At 48.6% G+C, this 17,951-nt stretch overlaps 1 protein-coding gene across 1 annotated transcript in view; it reads right to left on the minus strand.

The window, feature by feature from the left end:
* Positions 1–16,741, minus strand: part of LOC106748134 (homeobox protein unc-4-like) — a 32,262-nt gene extending 15,521 nt beyond the window's left edge. Inside the window, exon 1 of the mRNA XM_014626381.1 lies at positions 15,304–16,741. Within this exon, the coding sequence (XP_014481867.1) occupies positions 15,304–15,676 (373 nt within the window). The 5' untranslated portion in view covers positions 15,677–16,741. The remainder of the gene's footprint in view (positions 1–15,303) is intronic.
* Positions 16,742–17,951: the final 1,210 nt, after the last annotated feature.

Consider the following 17,951-nt stretch of genomic DNA (forward strand, 5'->3'; position numbering starts at 1 on the left):
GCCCATTGAAATTTTTGTGTCACGCTAATAAGATGATTACATTAATTTAATCTGTATGTGTGCACCTTTTAACATATTTCCCATGTTAAAGTGACACAAAAATTTCAGTGGACCATTTTTAACAGAAAATTATTTACCGTGTGAGCAAAGATGTTGAGTACAATGTAGTTGTCGCGAACCTGTACAGTTCTTCACACATTGTTGCACTGAACTGTTTACCAAATGTGCCTACGCGATCCTTTAATGAATATGAGCTGAATGGTAACGCTGTTTGACCAATTGAAGGATCGATTAGATCGCGTTAGGACCGATCGGTCGGTTTTAGTCCTTCGAAGGTCGGGAAGGGTTGGAAGAATGATCCCGGGAAAAGGGGGTTAATAAAGTAATTTAGCTCGGTGCGCGAGAGAGTGTGATAAAGGACACGATCAGCGAAGAAAGAGAGAGAGAAAGGGAGAGAATGAGAGGAGAGAGAACAAGATTATTAAGCTGTAAGGCGTTAACTGGCATAAGGCGTCGGTAGGTGGATACGTTGCTTGCGTGCCAGACTGACTGCATTTGCATCTAGACGCCATCAATCCTCCTGACGCCCGGTTACATTCCCCTCCGAGCACCCTTCCCCCACCTGCCGCGCCGACGATAGGGGAAGGAGGTTTTGACTTGCTCCAAGAACGACTACTAAGATCATATCTGGCTCGTGAGGCGCGAAATGAAGATCCACCAAATACATGAAATATGTGGAAAAAGCGCTTACCGAAAGGCAAAGTCATCCTCCTCCAAGGGTAGCACATTGCTCCGATCGAGAACCACTTTTCCCGGGGGTTTATGCTGAGTAATGCCGTAAACGCGACCTGGGTAAGTTCTGTACCTCGGCTACCTAAATAACTGCCCGATATTCAAGTTCACGAGTATTATTTGACAGCTGATACTATGTGCACTGATCACAGCACTCGGTATTCGATGCTACACACACTGGCAATGGTGCCTCGGTATTATATGCTAATTAAGGGATACTCAGTACTTGGCACTATATATTCGAATAGCCCTCCTCCTTGTCTCCCTCCCCGGATGATTTGCACAGTATTTGGATATTGACACCAGTATCCATATGTTGAGCTCTGTGCAGTCACTCGTCTTCGCTATAACGAAGGCAAAATCGCTCGAATTCGCCTCCCAGGCGATTGGTGATTTAACGCATGCAGAGCGTTCGGTTCATTAAGAGACGTTGCAATTACGTTTATATTAATGTTTGGAGAGAGTCAAGATATTAAAGCTCGTTTGTATCCGCGGATGGTTTGTCGGGCCCGCGGTGATTGCGCAACGTGACCAGCGCCGGCCGAATTAATTAGGCGAAATTATATCTCGGTCGGTCGATATAACTGCGCGTTTATCAAACTAAGAAACTCGTTCCTCAGTACGAGCGCAGTTCCACGCTAACGGACTGCCCGGGATTCGGCAGTCTCGAGACTCGAAAAGTTCCGAGATGGCCCCCGGAAGTTATTCGCGTTCTGTGAAAATTTCCGTCTGAAATTCGCGGAATTGGCGTGCACGAAAACGAGAGGAATGAAGGTAAATATAATGCAGATAAGAACGTAATGGAAAATAAAGTACAGGTTGAAAATTCGCCGCAACGGAGAAATGGGAACGCATTTTGTCAGATATATATATATATATATCAGAAAATTTAAGAAACTTCCATCCTTCTTAATTTCGATGGTGGATCCTGTACGATACTTTCGTTCCAAAGCTAAGCTTCCTTCAACAAATGACTCACATCGAAGCGAGCATCAAGCGGCAAAATCTGACCGGTAACTCGGGCTTTCCGGATTTCTCAACGAACATTTATAGAACGGAACGTCGTATCTCTCGGATTTGCCTTGAGTCACGTGGACTCCCCGCTTGATTGCAGTACGACGTGATTATCCGCGCATTAATACGGCGGCGAGTCCGAGATATTAAGTTCGTTTTGTAAATTTATGCAAATTAACGCCCTGATTACGCGATGATCGCGAAGCGGGGATCTAATTAAGACGGGACAGCAGCCGGGGGCCGAGCCCGAAAAGGATTGACCGATCGGAAACGGGCTCGGGGAGCTGTCGTTATGCAACGCGTATTTAATTACGCGCGAGATAAAACATAACAAGCGTAGCGCCAAGTTAAGGCGAAAGTGACGTGCGACGACGCGGGTAAGGAAACTCCTTCATTTTTAGCCGCGTCAACGACTGCAGGATTAACGTCCGGGATTACTGTTCTCGCGCAGATCGCGCCCGCTTTGATCCCCCCCCCCCCTTCACGCGTCCAGATCCTTCAGATATTTACGTTCCTGAATGCTCACGTTTCGCAGGACCACAAACCGCAAAACCGGATCACCGATGAGCCCGACACAATGTGCTCCTCCGGCGGACGAATCCGCAACATAATCGGGGAACGAGTACGACGCGACGATGCGGCGCACGGCAAGACGCGAAACACGAAGAAAAGGACGCAGGAGAAGGTAGTCGCGGAGGAACGAGGAGAGGCCGTCGAACGAGCTACAAGCCACGTAAAGGGTCTTCGCATAATACGGGTAGCCGGCGTATCGGCCGGCCGATAAGGAGGTTTTCTGATACGATCTACAACCAGGCCGGTTAATTATATATTAATACCTTCGCGTGCGATCCTTGGCCGCGTATAACCGGCATCAAGAGGCTGAGGGCCTGGTTGGCTGACTGGTTACCCGGCTGGGAAGTGACGATCGGAGAAGGGTCGCCGCGGCAGTCCTAGCGGCTTTATAGACTTTCTCAACACGTTGACTACCTGCCTGATTTCCATCGGAGCGGTTAGATAGTTTCGTGGAATTTCGAGCCCGAGCCCGAAGATACCGGTAAATAAATACGGTTTCTCTGAAGTACGCTATTCCTTGCCCGGCTTTTATCGCTTTCCCATTAGCCGTGTACTTAACTCGATGGACGTAATCAGTTACGCCTTATATGTAATGTAAATTAATTAGGTTGCTCGCTAGTGTCGTTAGTGCAAACCCGAGTAGTTCCTATTCTCGGATACTCGCGCATCTATTCGGTATCTAAATTCACTACTCGGGTATTAGAGTACCGGCCAACCGTCGCCGGCAATATGCAAATGAAAAAATCGCCGATAAACCTCGCGTATAAGCAGAAATATGGAATATAAGAAAAATTATAGTCGGCACCGATAATAACTGTAATCCCTCTCGGCGTGTCATGGAAGCCGACGAGATGCTTTCCCGCGGGACGAAGACAGACGGGTAGCATTGACGTCTTAAATGCCCAGGTTGTGCCGGCGATATCGCTGGGGTACCTTGGCGCTCCGGATGTGGAAGTTACGCGAAGTCACGTGAAGTATCCTACTCGGCGAAGTTGTCTTACACTCGCAATCCGAGCGAAACGTTGCCTCTGAAACATGTTTCATCTCGGATAGGTCATCGGGCGCCGTTGTTATTAATTTGCGGCTGGATATCTGCTCGATTCGCGCGCACGTGAGATTGAATAATAAAACCTCGGCCGTTCCGCTAGTGACAGTGCTTTTTCAAGATGTCGAAAAACTCGCGCGAGGGCTAACGGTACCGGAACACGGCGCGCGCGCGCATACGTGCGGCGACAAGTGGGAAATATATGGCCGTGCGGCTCGCGTATCTCTTAATTCCCGGTAAATACTGGGAATTTAACCAGCCGGTAATAAATACCCGCATTTAAATCCCACGCGTCGACACGAGTCCTGAACTTGTTCCTGCGGCGCGAGAGGTAATTGCGAGTTTATGTGTTTATTTCGCGGCGGCTTCTTTTTTATTGGCGCCCCCTACTTTCTCTCTCGCGCGCGCGCGCGCGCGCGCGGCCTTAATTACCGGACGTGTTTATTTAACGTGTCAATTAGAAAAATTATACAGCGGCGAAAAAAATACCGCGCCGCTGTCCTACCGGCGGTCCTTCGAAATTAAAACTGCCGCGTACCGCGTGTGCCCGCAGTGCTTTCGTCGAAAAAGAAACTGGACATTTCAAAAGTTATCCGTGGATCCTTTCATCTTCAGGTCGCAATGACGGTCCTTCGTATCACTCAGAGAAATGTTTCGCTGGCTCGGCTGGAATTCTAAACGGTCACGGTGTAAAATGTATCGATATTTTCAGCCAGAAAGTCGTTCGTGGCATAATTAACAGCAGCAGCATTCCAGCGACACGCGCGGGAAAATGCATGTCCCGTTACTAATTTTTAATAATAAGTTAAGAACGACTTTAATCCGAACGGACAAATAGTCCGGATAAAAATTCTGTCTCTGTCACCTAGATTGATTAGATACAACATATGCGACATTGAAGTGTTTGCTAGTCATTCATCCGTCTCAGCTAATTCTCGTATCTGGATAATTTCCACCTGCGAGACCACTTTTTTTTTTCAACTGTGACGCAGACTCGACTATCCGCTGTCTCACTTAATTAGTGATATTTTCAATCCCGCGTAACCCGTACACGGAAGATTTATCGGATAACGAACGGCGGTCCAGCGTGAGGAAAAATCGATCGCACGTCAATCGGGGAGAACGAGGCGGAAACACGGTAAGACATTGCGAAAAGGAGGCGCGTTGCGTATTCGTGTGAAATGATTCGCGACCGTAAATAAATGATCAACAGAAACAACGCTTTCGCGGCTATCCTGATATTATTATTAACGTAAACGCGAACACGCGGGCCGGCTTCGCGGAGGGAAGGTCAATATTGCATAATTCCGCGTGTGCATTACGGGCATTCTCGCGCGGCCGATCGCGTTCGGCTTAAAAAGGAGAAATTGCGTGCCGCGCTCGGCGTTGGCTTACACCACCCTCTCACCACCCTAATTACTAACCACGGGTTGTTACCCCATGGCGTGTCATTTGCCCGGCGATATTATATCTCCGTCGTCGCGTGAGATCCCGACCGGTGGCTACGAGTCGATTGTTTTAAACGACCGATCGGCACCGTACATTATCTGTCGCGAATGATAAAACCCACCGGCCACTTTGCATCCGGAAACAACACCGTCATTACGCGCGTAAGACGCACGACGTGCCTTTATTTACGGCAAATTATTCTATATTCCCGCGGTAACTCGGCTCTTGCACGGCAACGAGGCCGTTCCGACAATTTTCCGGAAATTTTCTGCGCTCGGTGATTGAACCACCTTTCGAACGATTGGAGCTCCGGATGAGCGCTTTTAACAGTAATTATTCAATCGAATTTAACGAGATATGAAAACCTCGAAGAAGAGATAGTATTTTCAATCCACTACAATGGAAGGGAAGGAGGGGGCGAATTAGCAAAATGCAGTGCTGACTTTGCGCAACTCGAAATGTGTGCGACCGAATAAAGTGTTAAAACACTCGAGTGTAGATATATTCGTGTGATAATATACAAGTTTAAGAAGCATGAGGAAGCACGTGGAGGTATTTAAATGCTGAAATGCACCTTGAAAACGTTCCGGAAATGTTCGTGAGTAAAAATACATTCTAACAAATGCCGGGCATTGTGCATTAGTATATTATCGTCGCTGCGTAACGATGAGCCACCGAACAAATGGTTCCATAAATAATCGCTGGAATCCGTCACTTAATAGCGGAGGTATTACAAGGGAGGGCCGTAATACCACCTCTTCCCGCACTTTTGCCATGATTTCGCAATTTGTTGCAATTTTACAGAGCGCATTACGCGTCGTCAGTCTAAATTACTATGCTCTTCAACACGGTGAATAATTGGAGACCGGTGTAACGTAAACACGTTTTTATTCCGATTCGAGATCGCGCCGGGCAGATTTCCAAGCCGGGAACAACGTGCCGAAAGCGCCGGAATCGCGATCCTTTCCACGCGATGGAACGGCCCGGCGACTTACGATTATCACTTACGACGTGTTACAAGCCGTCATTAATTCCGACGGCGGACGGTAGCGAGTAATAGAATGTAGCGAGCTGCTGAAAATGTTAATTTTCGCGAGGCTCGCGCGCACCGTACGCTCGTAAAAACGCGGATTTATCACGGCCCGTCGATTAATCGGATGCAAACGGCGGCCCCGCGGTTGTATTATCCGGACGCGGACGTAGGCGTGCCCCGCGCGATAAATTCAAATCCAAAGCCAAAGGGTATTTTTTTACGCCCCCCGTTCTTGCACGCTCGTTTCCCTAATTGACAACGGGAGTTTGCGATTTTCATCAACTGCCGAACGCCGAAATTCGCCTTGCCGAGTGGCCGCGTCCTGTAAATCTTCACGCGAAACGACCGTAATCGACGGCTCGCGGGATATCAATTTCAAAGTGATCCCTTCGCGAGCGGCCGAGAAAACGCGCGAAAAAGCCAGGCCGGAACTCAGCCGGCGATAACAAATTGGCGATGGATAAAAAAAAATGTATCATTATTTAAAGTAGGAAACACGCTGAAACTGACGCCAGCAAACATGAGGGGGGGAGAAGCGCGCGGGACAAAAACCAGTTGCTAAGCAGAAGCGAAGATAAGAAACCGATACACCGAGCCTTTCTGAACGCCGACAGCTCCTAGTGATTGTCGTCGCTGAGCGCGTATGTGTGCCCTTAAGCCACATCGACGCGATATCTTCGCTCGAGCGGATACGTACGCCCGCAGCGCTCGAAGGGTTAATGCGCGAGAATGATGGCCACTTGAAGCCGACCATTACGCGCAGTGTGAGTGCAATATTTATTTCGAAAAACAATAGTGCCGGCAATAATAAACGCGAGTAGGTCCGTCGCCGAAGACCTTAACGAGATACGTCGAGGTCCGTCTGACCGAATGCAGTCTAATATTAACGAGCAGGTTACTCAGGCCTGACATCCACCGGGTCTTCGGGGTATGAAGAAAGCAATGGCCCAGGATTTGGAATCCCTTGCGGAAAAGAGCGGGCCCATGACGCAGGGAATGTATATTGATGTTTTTAACGCCCTCATGGAATATTCGGTATCGTTTGTGAGGCCGGTTAAACAGATGAGATCTGAAGACCGCGGCCTATTAGCAACCCTACCGCCCCCAAGCTTCCGTTTGATCAGTGTTAGAAGCTCATTAGCCCCTTAAGTAGTGGATAAGTCATTAGAGGGTCTTGGACTGGCGACAACCCTTGCGGGTCTTCCACCTGTTTAGACGCCCCAGCCTCGAACGTTTCCCGATGGTCGACTTTCCGACGGCGAAGGGGACACCAACGAGCAGAGTTTCGTAACCTCCAGCCTTGGACAGCCCATCTAGGATGGAGATCCTGGAAAAATCTGATCAGATTTACATAGTCTCGCTAGCGTTCGCTCACAGCACCGAACCAGATCAGATCCGATTGATTTCGCAAGCGCCGTAATGACCGCTCCGCTGTTCGAGCAGGTGCAAATGGCTCTCCTGATTGTATTCGCGTTTCAGAGAAAGTCCGGTGCACTTTGGGATCAAGCCGATACTTCGACTTGAAACACCGTGTCGTGAGTTCCCGAAGGAATACACCTCCTTTAGTTTATTCACGGCTCTTTCGAGTGCTCACATGCCTCATTCGTTTGTACTAGCTTCTTGATTTACACATACATTTATATCGAGTGATTTACCGAAAAAGTGAGATCATATACGGTCGATGAGAGGAAGGACATTTTAGAAGAAATAGCAAAAAGATACCGCTCTTGATAAACAACGAATCAGATTGTTGATGTTTCTCTCTCTCTCTCTCTCTCTCCAAGAAGAAGTTATTACACGTGTTATCTCGCTTAACATTTCATCCTTGTGGTAGCACAACAGGATCGTACGACATGAGATTCCGTATCAAGTGCCCCGGTCGGTACTAAATTATCCCAGAGACGTTAAACAGTCAACTAGTGAGTAAATTTGTGTTGTGTATCGTGCTGCTTAATTTCCGTTCCCGGCGTTGTGGCGTTTCACTTCACAAATCATTCGGCCGGTTTATGTTCCGCGGTGCGAAGACGTTGAGAGCGTCACGTGGCGTCATCAGGAAGGATTAATTCCAAAGAAAGACAAGATCGCCGAGAGGTGGAGAGCATTGTGGCCGGCGCAGAACGCGTGAGCTTGAAATAATTCCCGACGATATCGTTGACGCACTATGCCGCGCCGCCGCGTCCGCCGACATTCATTCATTTTTGTCGCGGCGGGTCGCCGCGATGAAAAATCTGTGCCGGCTGATAAATATACTCCCCTTCCCTCGTAATTATGCAGGATCTCGTGAGCGCCGTGATTTATGGACGGACTGGCCGCTTAGCCGCCGCGAAAATTCGGGAATTCAGGGGAATCCACCCCAATTTATACACCTAATCCGACGTGCTATCAGAAAACGTATCGCGCTACCCCTAATGACCCCTTCGCTTAGCATGAAAATAACTCAAACGTTATGCAGATCTGTCGAGGAATATAAAAGTCATCTAGAGGAATATCCCGATAAGAGTGTGTTCTGGAAGCAATTTTTACACCAACTCGTTTGTTCTCATCCCACCTACGCGCCTCTGAGAGATCGCCTATCTTCTCCCAGGGCCTGTACTAAGGATTAAAAGCGTTCCACGTATATACATATACATCCAGAATAAGAATTGCATCTATGTGAGCCGGAGTTTCGCCAGTTTGCAGACGAGAGATCGCGTTTACAAGACATTAGCCAGACGGGCGAGGGAGGGGGAGAGACGGGGGGTTGCAGCGTCGCGAAGTTGGCGAAGGAACTCAGAAAGTAATAAAAGGGAGATTCTTATCGTCAAAGACAATTAGCGAGGCATATAAATACGACGTATTTATAGTCTGTCAGCCGTATCTTCCCACTATATACATCCACCACCCCGCCATGCCTCCACTTACCCTCCGTCATAACTCAAACTATTTAATTAATATTTTTTCTCCTCCACCCTCTCTCTCTCTTTCTCTGATCACTAAGAAAACTGACGATAAGGAATCTCACGGATGAAGCTCTTCGTCCGATTGATTGGCGGCCTCGCGATCACGTGATCCCCCGTGAACGTAGCCGAAGACGCGCCGAAGATTCCGCGACCGGCGGATCACGAGGGACACGAACGCGTGGGCGCGTATAATTTCTCGGTGAGCTCTCGGTCGCGTCTCTCAATCGCGGTAATCCGAGCGTGAAGGTAACACAGGGCGGAATCTGCGAGACATCGTCCGTTCTCGCGAAAGCTGAAACGCGGGGCATCGAGCGTGCAATGGCTCCGGCATTTCGGCCACGATGCCCGCCGGCCGAAGGACGAGGACGATTCAATTTGTCGGTCGCGCCGCCGCGCGAATATTTCTGGAGGCCCGTGGCGAGATTCACGGCACGCAAGCCACGCTCGAAAATTAGCTCGTGACCGAGCGTTGGTAGTTCGGGCCGTAGAGCGGCAAGAGTGGTGGCAAGCGGGTGGGGGCACGCGGGGGATAGAGGGGCAACGGAGCAGGGGGAAGAAAGAGAGGAGTTTTGAAAAGGGACTAACGACCGGCAGTTAACGGCGGCTCTGAAATTGCCGGTTGCCCGGCGCATCTTCCACGGCCGAGCCGGGGCCGGCAGAATTATTAAACTGTAGTTTAGTTTAAATTAAGTTATTACCCCGAGCCGTGCGCGTTTTGTGCCTGTCCGTTTTCTCCGCGCGACGGTACACCGCGCGTGAGCTTTCCACCCGTGTGCGTTACCACCGCGCGAACTTCGGAAGTCCAAGGACTCGGGGAATCGCCGGCAATTTGCGCTCCATCTCGAGCGATCCCCCTCGCGCTCGATAATATTCGTATTCGTCGATCATGAGATTCCCGCGGTTTATTTCATTGCCATTTCGTCTCCGCGCGGACAGAGAGAGAGAGAGAGATGCCCGTTTGTCCGAGCTTGCTTGAACGATGATCGAAGCGATTCTTTCATGTGCGTTAAAATGCAAATTACGAAAGGATATCCCGTAATGGCGTGTGGCGTTGTCAACGGCGCGGTGCTGTTGAAAGTCCTAAAGGAGAGGAAACGAAAGCGTCATTTTTGACACGGTTCCGCGCGCGAAGTGAAGCATTATCGCGGCTAACAAGCGGCTGCGCTAACGACGCGCATTTGTCGCTCGATATAATCGTGACCGGATAAATCGGCCGCCGTTTATATTTATCCGAACTACGATAATTCCCCGGCGCAGAAGGCATCTAATCGACAATTTCCAGTTGTTCGCTTGATGATCACGCGACGCGACGACACTCGCGCGATCTCGCGCGTCAGATTAGCTTTATTATTGTAATCGGACGGTCTTTACGGCGATGTATTTGCATTGCACGAAATTGACGATAATGCCGGCGATAAATATCATCGATCATTCGACAGGGCCCGATTAAATGCATCGTAATTCGATAATATGCTTCCACGAATCTAATATATCGGTCTGAAATAAAATCGCATAGGTTATCTCAGCGATAATTGCAACGGTAATGTGCGTGTGTGTGTATGTGTGTACGTGTGTCTCGATGTTATAATTTACAAATCTAATTTTATTCTTGAAGAAAAAGAATCCTGGAATTGTTGCCGAAATTTCGCACAACGCCAAGAATCTCGTTTTATTATGCTAAAATTGGCAACTTCGGGGATGCGCTGATATCCTTATGTGAGATTTATGTTTCACCAACACTCGTTTGCTCACATCCAAACAAGAATTTTGTCGCTAAACGGGTTTCTCAGTGTGTGAAAATCATGCAACTATATTCATATTTACATTTCTCATGGATAATCACCTTTTTAATAATATTCCTTTTCCATATGGCATCGATTAAAACCAAAGAAATAAATGAAAGTATCAGTAAAAACCAAAATCGTTATTGCGCTGAGAAAAAGAAATTGAAATTTTGCGAAACGAATGTTTCTTGTGACATTTTCTTCGATATTTATCGGTTAGAAAAAAATTTGACCGTGATGACGGAATATATCTAAATTCTCTCATTAATTGGTTTATTTACTGAAGATAAAATTTCGTTTCGCCGCAATTAAATAAACGTTCAATTTTGCGAAATAAACCTCATATCTCACGAATAAATTTTTAAGTTAATCTTCTTTTCTCAGCGTGAACGCTCGAGCAACGATTTGGTTTTTACCGGTCGCTTAAATCACACGCTAGTGTTCTACGTAAAATTGCAGGACACTATCGTGACATTAGTGCAATGCTCGTAATGTCATTTACACAAATTATTCCTTACTTTAAGTGCTAAAAATTACCGACGCGTGTCGTTTTCCATGGTGAACGATTTCCATGATTAACTATTGCTGTGGCCGATTAGCTATTGCTGTAGCCCGCCGTTGGCAATAATTACAGCGCTAACCGCGTGATTATCACTCTTTTTAATTGCATTTACATTTGCGCAAGACCAAACGCCGGTGAGAAAATCAAATGCGAGTGCGAGAGCGACTGTTTCTTTTTCGGCGACATATCGCATCGCGCGTATGATATTTGCCAATCAGTTTTTGTTTTCTACTCGCCGACACCGCATGCGTGTTTCCAACACTTAAAACGGGGAATTTTATCATTATTTATCAGCTTACACCGGCTTTATAGCATCCAAGGGTGGTGAGTTTGGCGAAGACTCGCCGTATACTTAGGAATTTTCTTACTTACTTTTGTCTTGAATCACGTCGAGGGTTCGTCTGTTATTACGTTAAATAACAGCGACAGTGCTTTATAGATTGTGGTCAATAGCGGCTTGCAAAGGGTTAATGCTAAGGTTTACGTTACACACTCGAGCCAACACTTCGCGCGTTATTTCTTCATTTTTGCCGGCGGAGGGAAGAAAAGCGAGATATCTCCGCGAGAAACACCGCGGCAAATCCAGGCGGTTCCGCGTTAAAACGTTACCTTTAACTTCCTCGTCCCCCGGTCAATTAAACTATTTCTCACTCCTTCTCACCTTCCTCCTCCCTCTCTCTCTTCCTCTCTCGCCTTTTCTCCCTATCTTTCGCTTTCTGCCGGGGCCGGTCGCCCTTTCTTGTCAACTGCCCTAATGCCTCCTCGTTCGGTCTAATCGTAAAATAATGACAGGATGCTACGATAACGCGATTGCTTACCAAAGAAACCCGACTCGTTTGCTCTTCCGTGCGTCCCCTTCCACCCCCTCCCTTTTTGCACCTCTCCGAGCGCATCGTTTCTTTCGGAGATGGACACTGTTATTTCGTTCGTTGTAATCGAGGAAGTAACGATCCTCGGACGCGAGCGAGGGTGCAAGTGTGCCGTCTTCGAAATAATTCCTTTCGGAATTCATGGACCGGGAAACAACAATTTCCAATCTGCCGCTGATATTACTGATAAGTATGTTACACCCTGACAGTCGTACGCGCACACATACGCACACACACACACACACACGTCTATTATTAGGCGGAAATAATTAGGCCGGGTTAGCTTATGAATCCCACAGTAGTCTGTGAAGCATTTCACTTTCATCAGAGGATCTTATCAGGATTGTGAGTCGTGTAAACTGTAAGTTTACACGTACAACAGCTACACACAAATTCTCTATCGCAATGCATCAACTGTACCTTAAGGCTGCTTTAAAGAAAGACAGCTGTAACGAACAACTCAGGCATTCGTCATGATATACTACGTGTGCAGCACATAAAGCTTGAAGTAACAATTCAATCATTACGTGAAATTAACCCTCGAATGGGTATTACTGTTATACACTTTGTTACGCTAAGGTTGGCACAGCTTTGGTGGTAGCACCGGCATTCTTACGTCAGGTTACGCAATACCGAGGCATGTCACCGTTGTTTGTGTTACTTTATTGGATCCTCGTGGCACAGGTAAGCTAATTGCACGATGTATTTATTTATGAACGTATCCATTCTGAGGTTAATATCGCAGCTACGATGCGAATCACAGTTCATGAATATCTCTCGCACGTTCGATCGTAATCGAGAAACGAGAAGGGGTTATAATGTTTATGCGCGCGGGTTTGTTCATTCGGTTCACAGAACCGCGCGGCTGTAAACTACAGCTGTCTATTTTAAACGCGCCTTGTGCAACGCGCGATCTACGTACGATTGTTCGGCACGAGAGAGAGTGTTCACGTTTATAATTGCACGATACTTGCCGTGCGGTGAAAAATTTCGAAGGAGAGAGATTAATTCGCGAGAAAAGAAGAAAAGAAAGAGAGAGAGAGAGAGGAGAGATGCTTCACACCTGGCGTGTCGTGCGGCGTCCTCGTAAAAATGAAACAATGGAAGCTCTCCCGGCCCGATACCATATGTCTGATTTTCCATGGCTGTGTTCCTATCGGATTAATGCGAGAAACGACACGTTTTAATTCAGCCGGGGCGCGCAGCCTCTTCGTTTGAATCTTAATTCACGGCTACGAGATTGCGCGGCATGGCGGCTTTGTGCGAGCTGGGAGCCGCCGCGAGCGCCGACGGGACGCGATTTCGCGGCGACGCTAAGCGCTGGCTTAACGATCGTGCTAACGTTGAAAAAGTTTAACGATCGTGTAAAGGCATACGCACGCGAGTCCGCGAGCATTCCGCTGCCGAGCTAATTATGTAAACGGGAGTCTCGCGAGAGGGAGAGAGAAGGAGGGAAAGAGAGAGAGAGAGAGAGAGAGAGATCGTGGTGGGAGCGTATATCGTCGGATGATATTAATTGGGATAAAGTCGCAACGTACCGTGAACGATTAATTAAGAATCGGTGTAATTAATTGTCGGCCGTGCGGAATACAATGCGTTCCGTTGTGTGTAGGATGCAGCTCGCCCTGAAGTGGAACACGGTGAACGATTGATTGTTCCGCGTATCGCATTTACGCCGATCCGACACTTAACTCTGCTTCCCATCGGGAAGCGAATCCATTTTCTCGCTCGGTGTTCCTTCAATGAAGCGATTTTTAAACAAACACGTTGGGAACTCGGAATTCGAGCGTTGGCAGCTGATACTTCAAATCGGCTCTAATCGGCTCGTTTGATTTTTTCTCGATTGTATATCCGAGAGACACATCAATTGTCCCTGCTTCGGGAATCGCTCGAAGAATCCTTGGACCGCTCAGATTCTGAGACCTATGGTAATGGCTACGCCCTTTTCTTTCTTGCCAACGAAGTGATTCTTTGCGGCATTAAATAAGAATTTTCGCAAACACCGAGATAATCGGGGCGAACCCGCTCGACATCGCGTTCGCGTGTCCGGCTGACATTCGCCGAGGAAATACTCTTGCTCGGCGTGGAAATTATCATGTAATTATAAAGATATCCGAATGTAGCGCACTTTTGCGGAACCAACGAAACCTTTAGGCGTGATCTAGCGCGACAAGCTGTTGGGAAAGAAGTTTAAAGTCACCGAGCGAAAACGAAGCGATGCAAGTGAGAAGTTCCTTTGACCCGAATAAACAAAAGCTATAATTCACTCGACGATAGAACAGTGAGAAGATACACAAATTTCTCGATTATCTCGGATCTCCAAATCAGCCTTTTACGAAGCTATCAATTTAGTCCCAAAGTCCGTCCGTGTGAAGTTGAATGAAAAGTTTCGGTGGGTTTCAGACGTGAAGCTCAACTTTAATTACCTGATTACATCGCGATAGATTTTGAACTCGCGCTCGGGAGAGGCCGCGGCAATTCATGCAAATTTGCGGTGTTGCGCGATAAATTTCCAGCAGCGGAAACAATCGAAAGCCAAAGGCAGGCGAATTAAGTGGCGCTCCCTTCGAGGCATAAACAAGTGTTAGGGACGTGAATGAGATCACGTAAAAAACAGATTTCCACCCTCGGTAACGCGGACGTTCTCGCGCACGAAATACGATTTCAGACGGGCGGCCGCCGGGAAGGGCGGGAAAATGGGATAGGGACTAACGTCGTAAGCGATCCCAGGGGTTCGTCAGGAACGATCTTATGATTGACCGTGTTACGCCACTCCCTGAAGACCGTTTTTCAAAAGCTATTTCGGAATGGCTGCCGCAATCAACGAGCTTCGACGCGCAATCACGGGATACACCTTATCTCAGCGTCGTACCGAGCTGTTATTAATCATCGAAGTGGAAATTTTGCCTTTCATTTACATCGATATCTTAAACGCAAACTCTTCCTGTTCCCCATCAAAATCTGGAAATGGCAACGGACTGTTGTACACGCTTCCTCCAGCTCTTTCGTAGAAACGGAGCGAGTCCGAACAACACGAAATCCAGGATCCACTTAAAGGGCTTTTGTAAGACATCTGGCAAATAGTGGGATGTCTCGCGGATGTCTGTGTTAATTCAGATAAATGTTCACGCGACACTCGTGACGGGGACGTTACGTCATAATTTGACGCATCAACTATCAGAAAGAAGACTGATTTACGGCACACAAATACGACGATCATAACAACATCCGCGATCTACTTACCCTTCTTTTCGTCGTCCTCCTCTCCGTGATCAGCAGTGTGATGCAGATGATGCGCAGTGGGGTGATGCCCGGTGATCGCCGGTACCAGGGAATGATTGCTCAGCGCCGGATGCGGATGATGCGGGTGATGATGACTGAGGAACCTGACAGCAGCGGCAGCGGCCTGATGCTGGGCCTGCATACTCTGCTGGACTTGACTTTGCACCTGCCCCAGAACCGGGTGATGTGGCGGCCATCCCGTCAGATGGAATGGAAACACGGGCGTCGTCCTTTGAAACAGTCTGGTCGGGGCCAGCAAGGATCCTCCGGAGGCGCTGGAGCCGCTGCCGGGAGGCAGCGGAAAGGACAGACCGCCTCCGGGCTCCAACACCATGTTCGGTACCAACTCGCCGGCGCTTGTCTCTCCGTTGGAGAGCGATCAGTCCTCTCGCATCAATCCGTACGATCAACAAAACCCGATCACCAGGGAGGAAGGAGGTCACCTTATCGACGGTACGCTGGAGTCATGTGCTTTCTCGAAAGCGGGGGGTTGTTGCCTGTCGAGAGACCTTCGTGGGTCGTCGTTAGGCGTCTCGGATCAACACACGGTGTTTATTATATCTTCCATTTTGTTCGCTGGAGCACGATCACTGAACAACGCACTCCATGGATCATCACTGGCCATAGGTTACTTGCTCATCCGTAGATCATCGAGACGGAGGTTGCTAGCCTTGCTGCTTTGAACCAACCTTTACATCTTCCATCTCGAGCCGTCTAAATGATGACACCAATCCATTTCAGTAATCCTCTCGACTTATCTTACAAACCAAACATAGCCCGAGATTAATTGTTGCTTCTGACGACCATGGTTTACATATTTGCCTTGTTTACGGACGTTTTCGGGATCTACAGATCAATCCCGCGGCCCCGGCCTGCCAGTAACCATGCTTCACATATTTTATAATCTCTACCACACGAGCAGCTTATCAGGAAAGCGAGTCGTGCTATTTCGCCAGCCGTCGGCCAGCTTCACGCCGTCCTTGCGACCTTTAAACAAATCTGTCCAGATAAGTTCGGTTGATATTGCGAATCAGACCGCAGTACGTTGATCATATGTCCACGATCGACGGTCCACCATGTCAATTTCACTGGCATCTGCGAAGATAATTAGTCCGTTTCCGGAGGATCAAAGCTGAGCTCGTCGGATAACGATGCTTTCCCAAAAGAGCCTCACAGTCCCCAATCTGACGTCACTAGGGAGCCCACGGTCCACGGAGAAACGAGAGATTCCCGATGCAGTTCGGGAAAAGCATGTCTGTGATCGGATCACTGAACCGCACGCGTTCGCGACACTTCCTCGGCCGTCGTCACGTCACCGGAAACTTCCGGCACCTCGGGCTGCGGCTTCGTGCGCGTGACAGTCGGGTCCCCGAGAGTTCCTTGATGGCAAGGACCTGCTAGTATCAGAACCACGACGGCACGAGCCAACGGCACAGCACTATCTGCCCGGAGACTCGAGTCAACGACTCCCCTCTGTCCGCGAAACTGAAACTGGTATCAGGACCCGCCCCGAGACTTCCGATTGGCTGGGCGCGCGGCGGGCTCGCGGGTAGTGCGGAATTTTAAGCCAATGCAGCCGCAGGAATTACACGCCTGGCTACGCCCACCGGACGCTTTTTTCGTCCTGGAATTGAATCGACGCCTGGTCGTAGCACCTGGTGGGGGCGAATCAATTGGTAGCTGCCTTGAAACAGGCCGCAAGATGGCTCCTCCCTTCCCTTCACAGCCGCTGCCGAGACACCCTTCGCCGATCTCATCGGTCGAGGCACTCGAATTCGATCCGAGTCGGGCTCGTTGTAATGGACAGGCAAAGTATATATCAGTGAGTCATGCGGTTGTTTATTGCCCCGGCATTGTTGTCCCGCCCGTTGTCCATTCTTTCTCCCTTCTCCTTTTTCCCGAAACGAAGGCTTTCCAAATTCAAGCCTTTGGCTACCGTAAACGCGGCAATTCGTTTCTCAGTTTGATTCGTCCAATTTAAAGACCGCGCTTGTTATCATCGCCGGACGAGCGTTGAACAGTCGCGTGATTGTACCGGCGCGTTAAACGCGCCGCAAAAATACGAGAATCGAAGGAATGATTACGGACGACAGGGGAGGATTTGTTCTTTAACGATTCCGTCGATTGAAAACGTCTTTTCGACGAATTGCTGAATTAAAAAACCTTACACATTTCGTTGCTTGTTATCTCGCTGCTTGATTTGTGGGATTTTACTTCATTGATGAAATTAGTGAAACGGGAAACCCTCTTTCGGTTTTGAGCGTGGATGGACGAGCTCGTGAGGAAGAGGTACCCCCCATGATCGCGTACCACCACTCCTCCGGCAACACCCACCCCGAGCTTCTTCCGCCCCTCCAGACCCCGAGGGCGCGATCCTCTTTTAATAAGAGGAGCTCGGAGGCGTTAAGTAATTACATCTATTCTCTGCTGGGGAGGAAATTACCTACGCTACCTCAGTGTGGGAAAAATTGGGAAATTAAAATTAACCCCCACCAACTGAGCGCTCTCTCTCTCTCTCTCACCTCCTCTGCCCCTTTCTCGGATTGCGCGCTCGCCCGGAACACTTCGTTCTCGAATTTAGGAGGAGCCGGCGGCCATTACCGCTTACG

The sequence above is a fragment of the Dinoponera quadriceps genome, unplaced genomic scaffold (genome assembly GCF_001313825.1).
Source record: "Dinoponera quadriceps isolate SergipeBrazil2010 unplaced genomic scaffold, ASM131382v1 scaffold2420, whole genome shotgun sequence".
Lineage (NCBI taxonomy): Eukaryota > Metazoa > Arthropoda > Insecta > Hymenoptera > Formicidae > Dinoponera > Dinoponera quadriceps.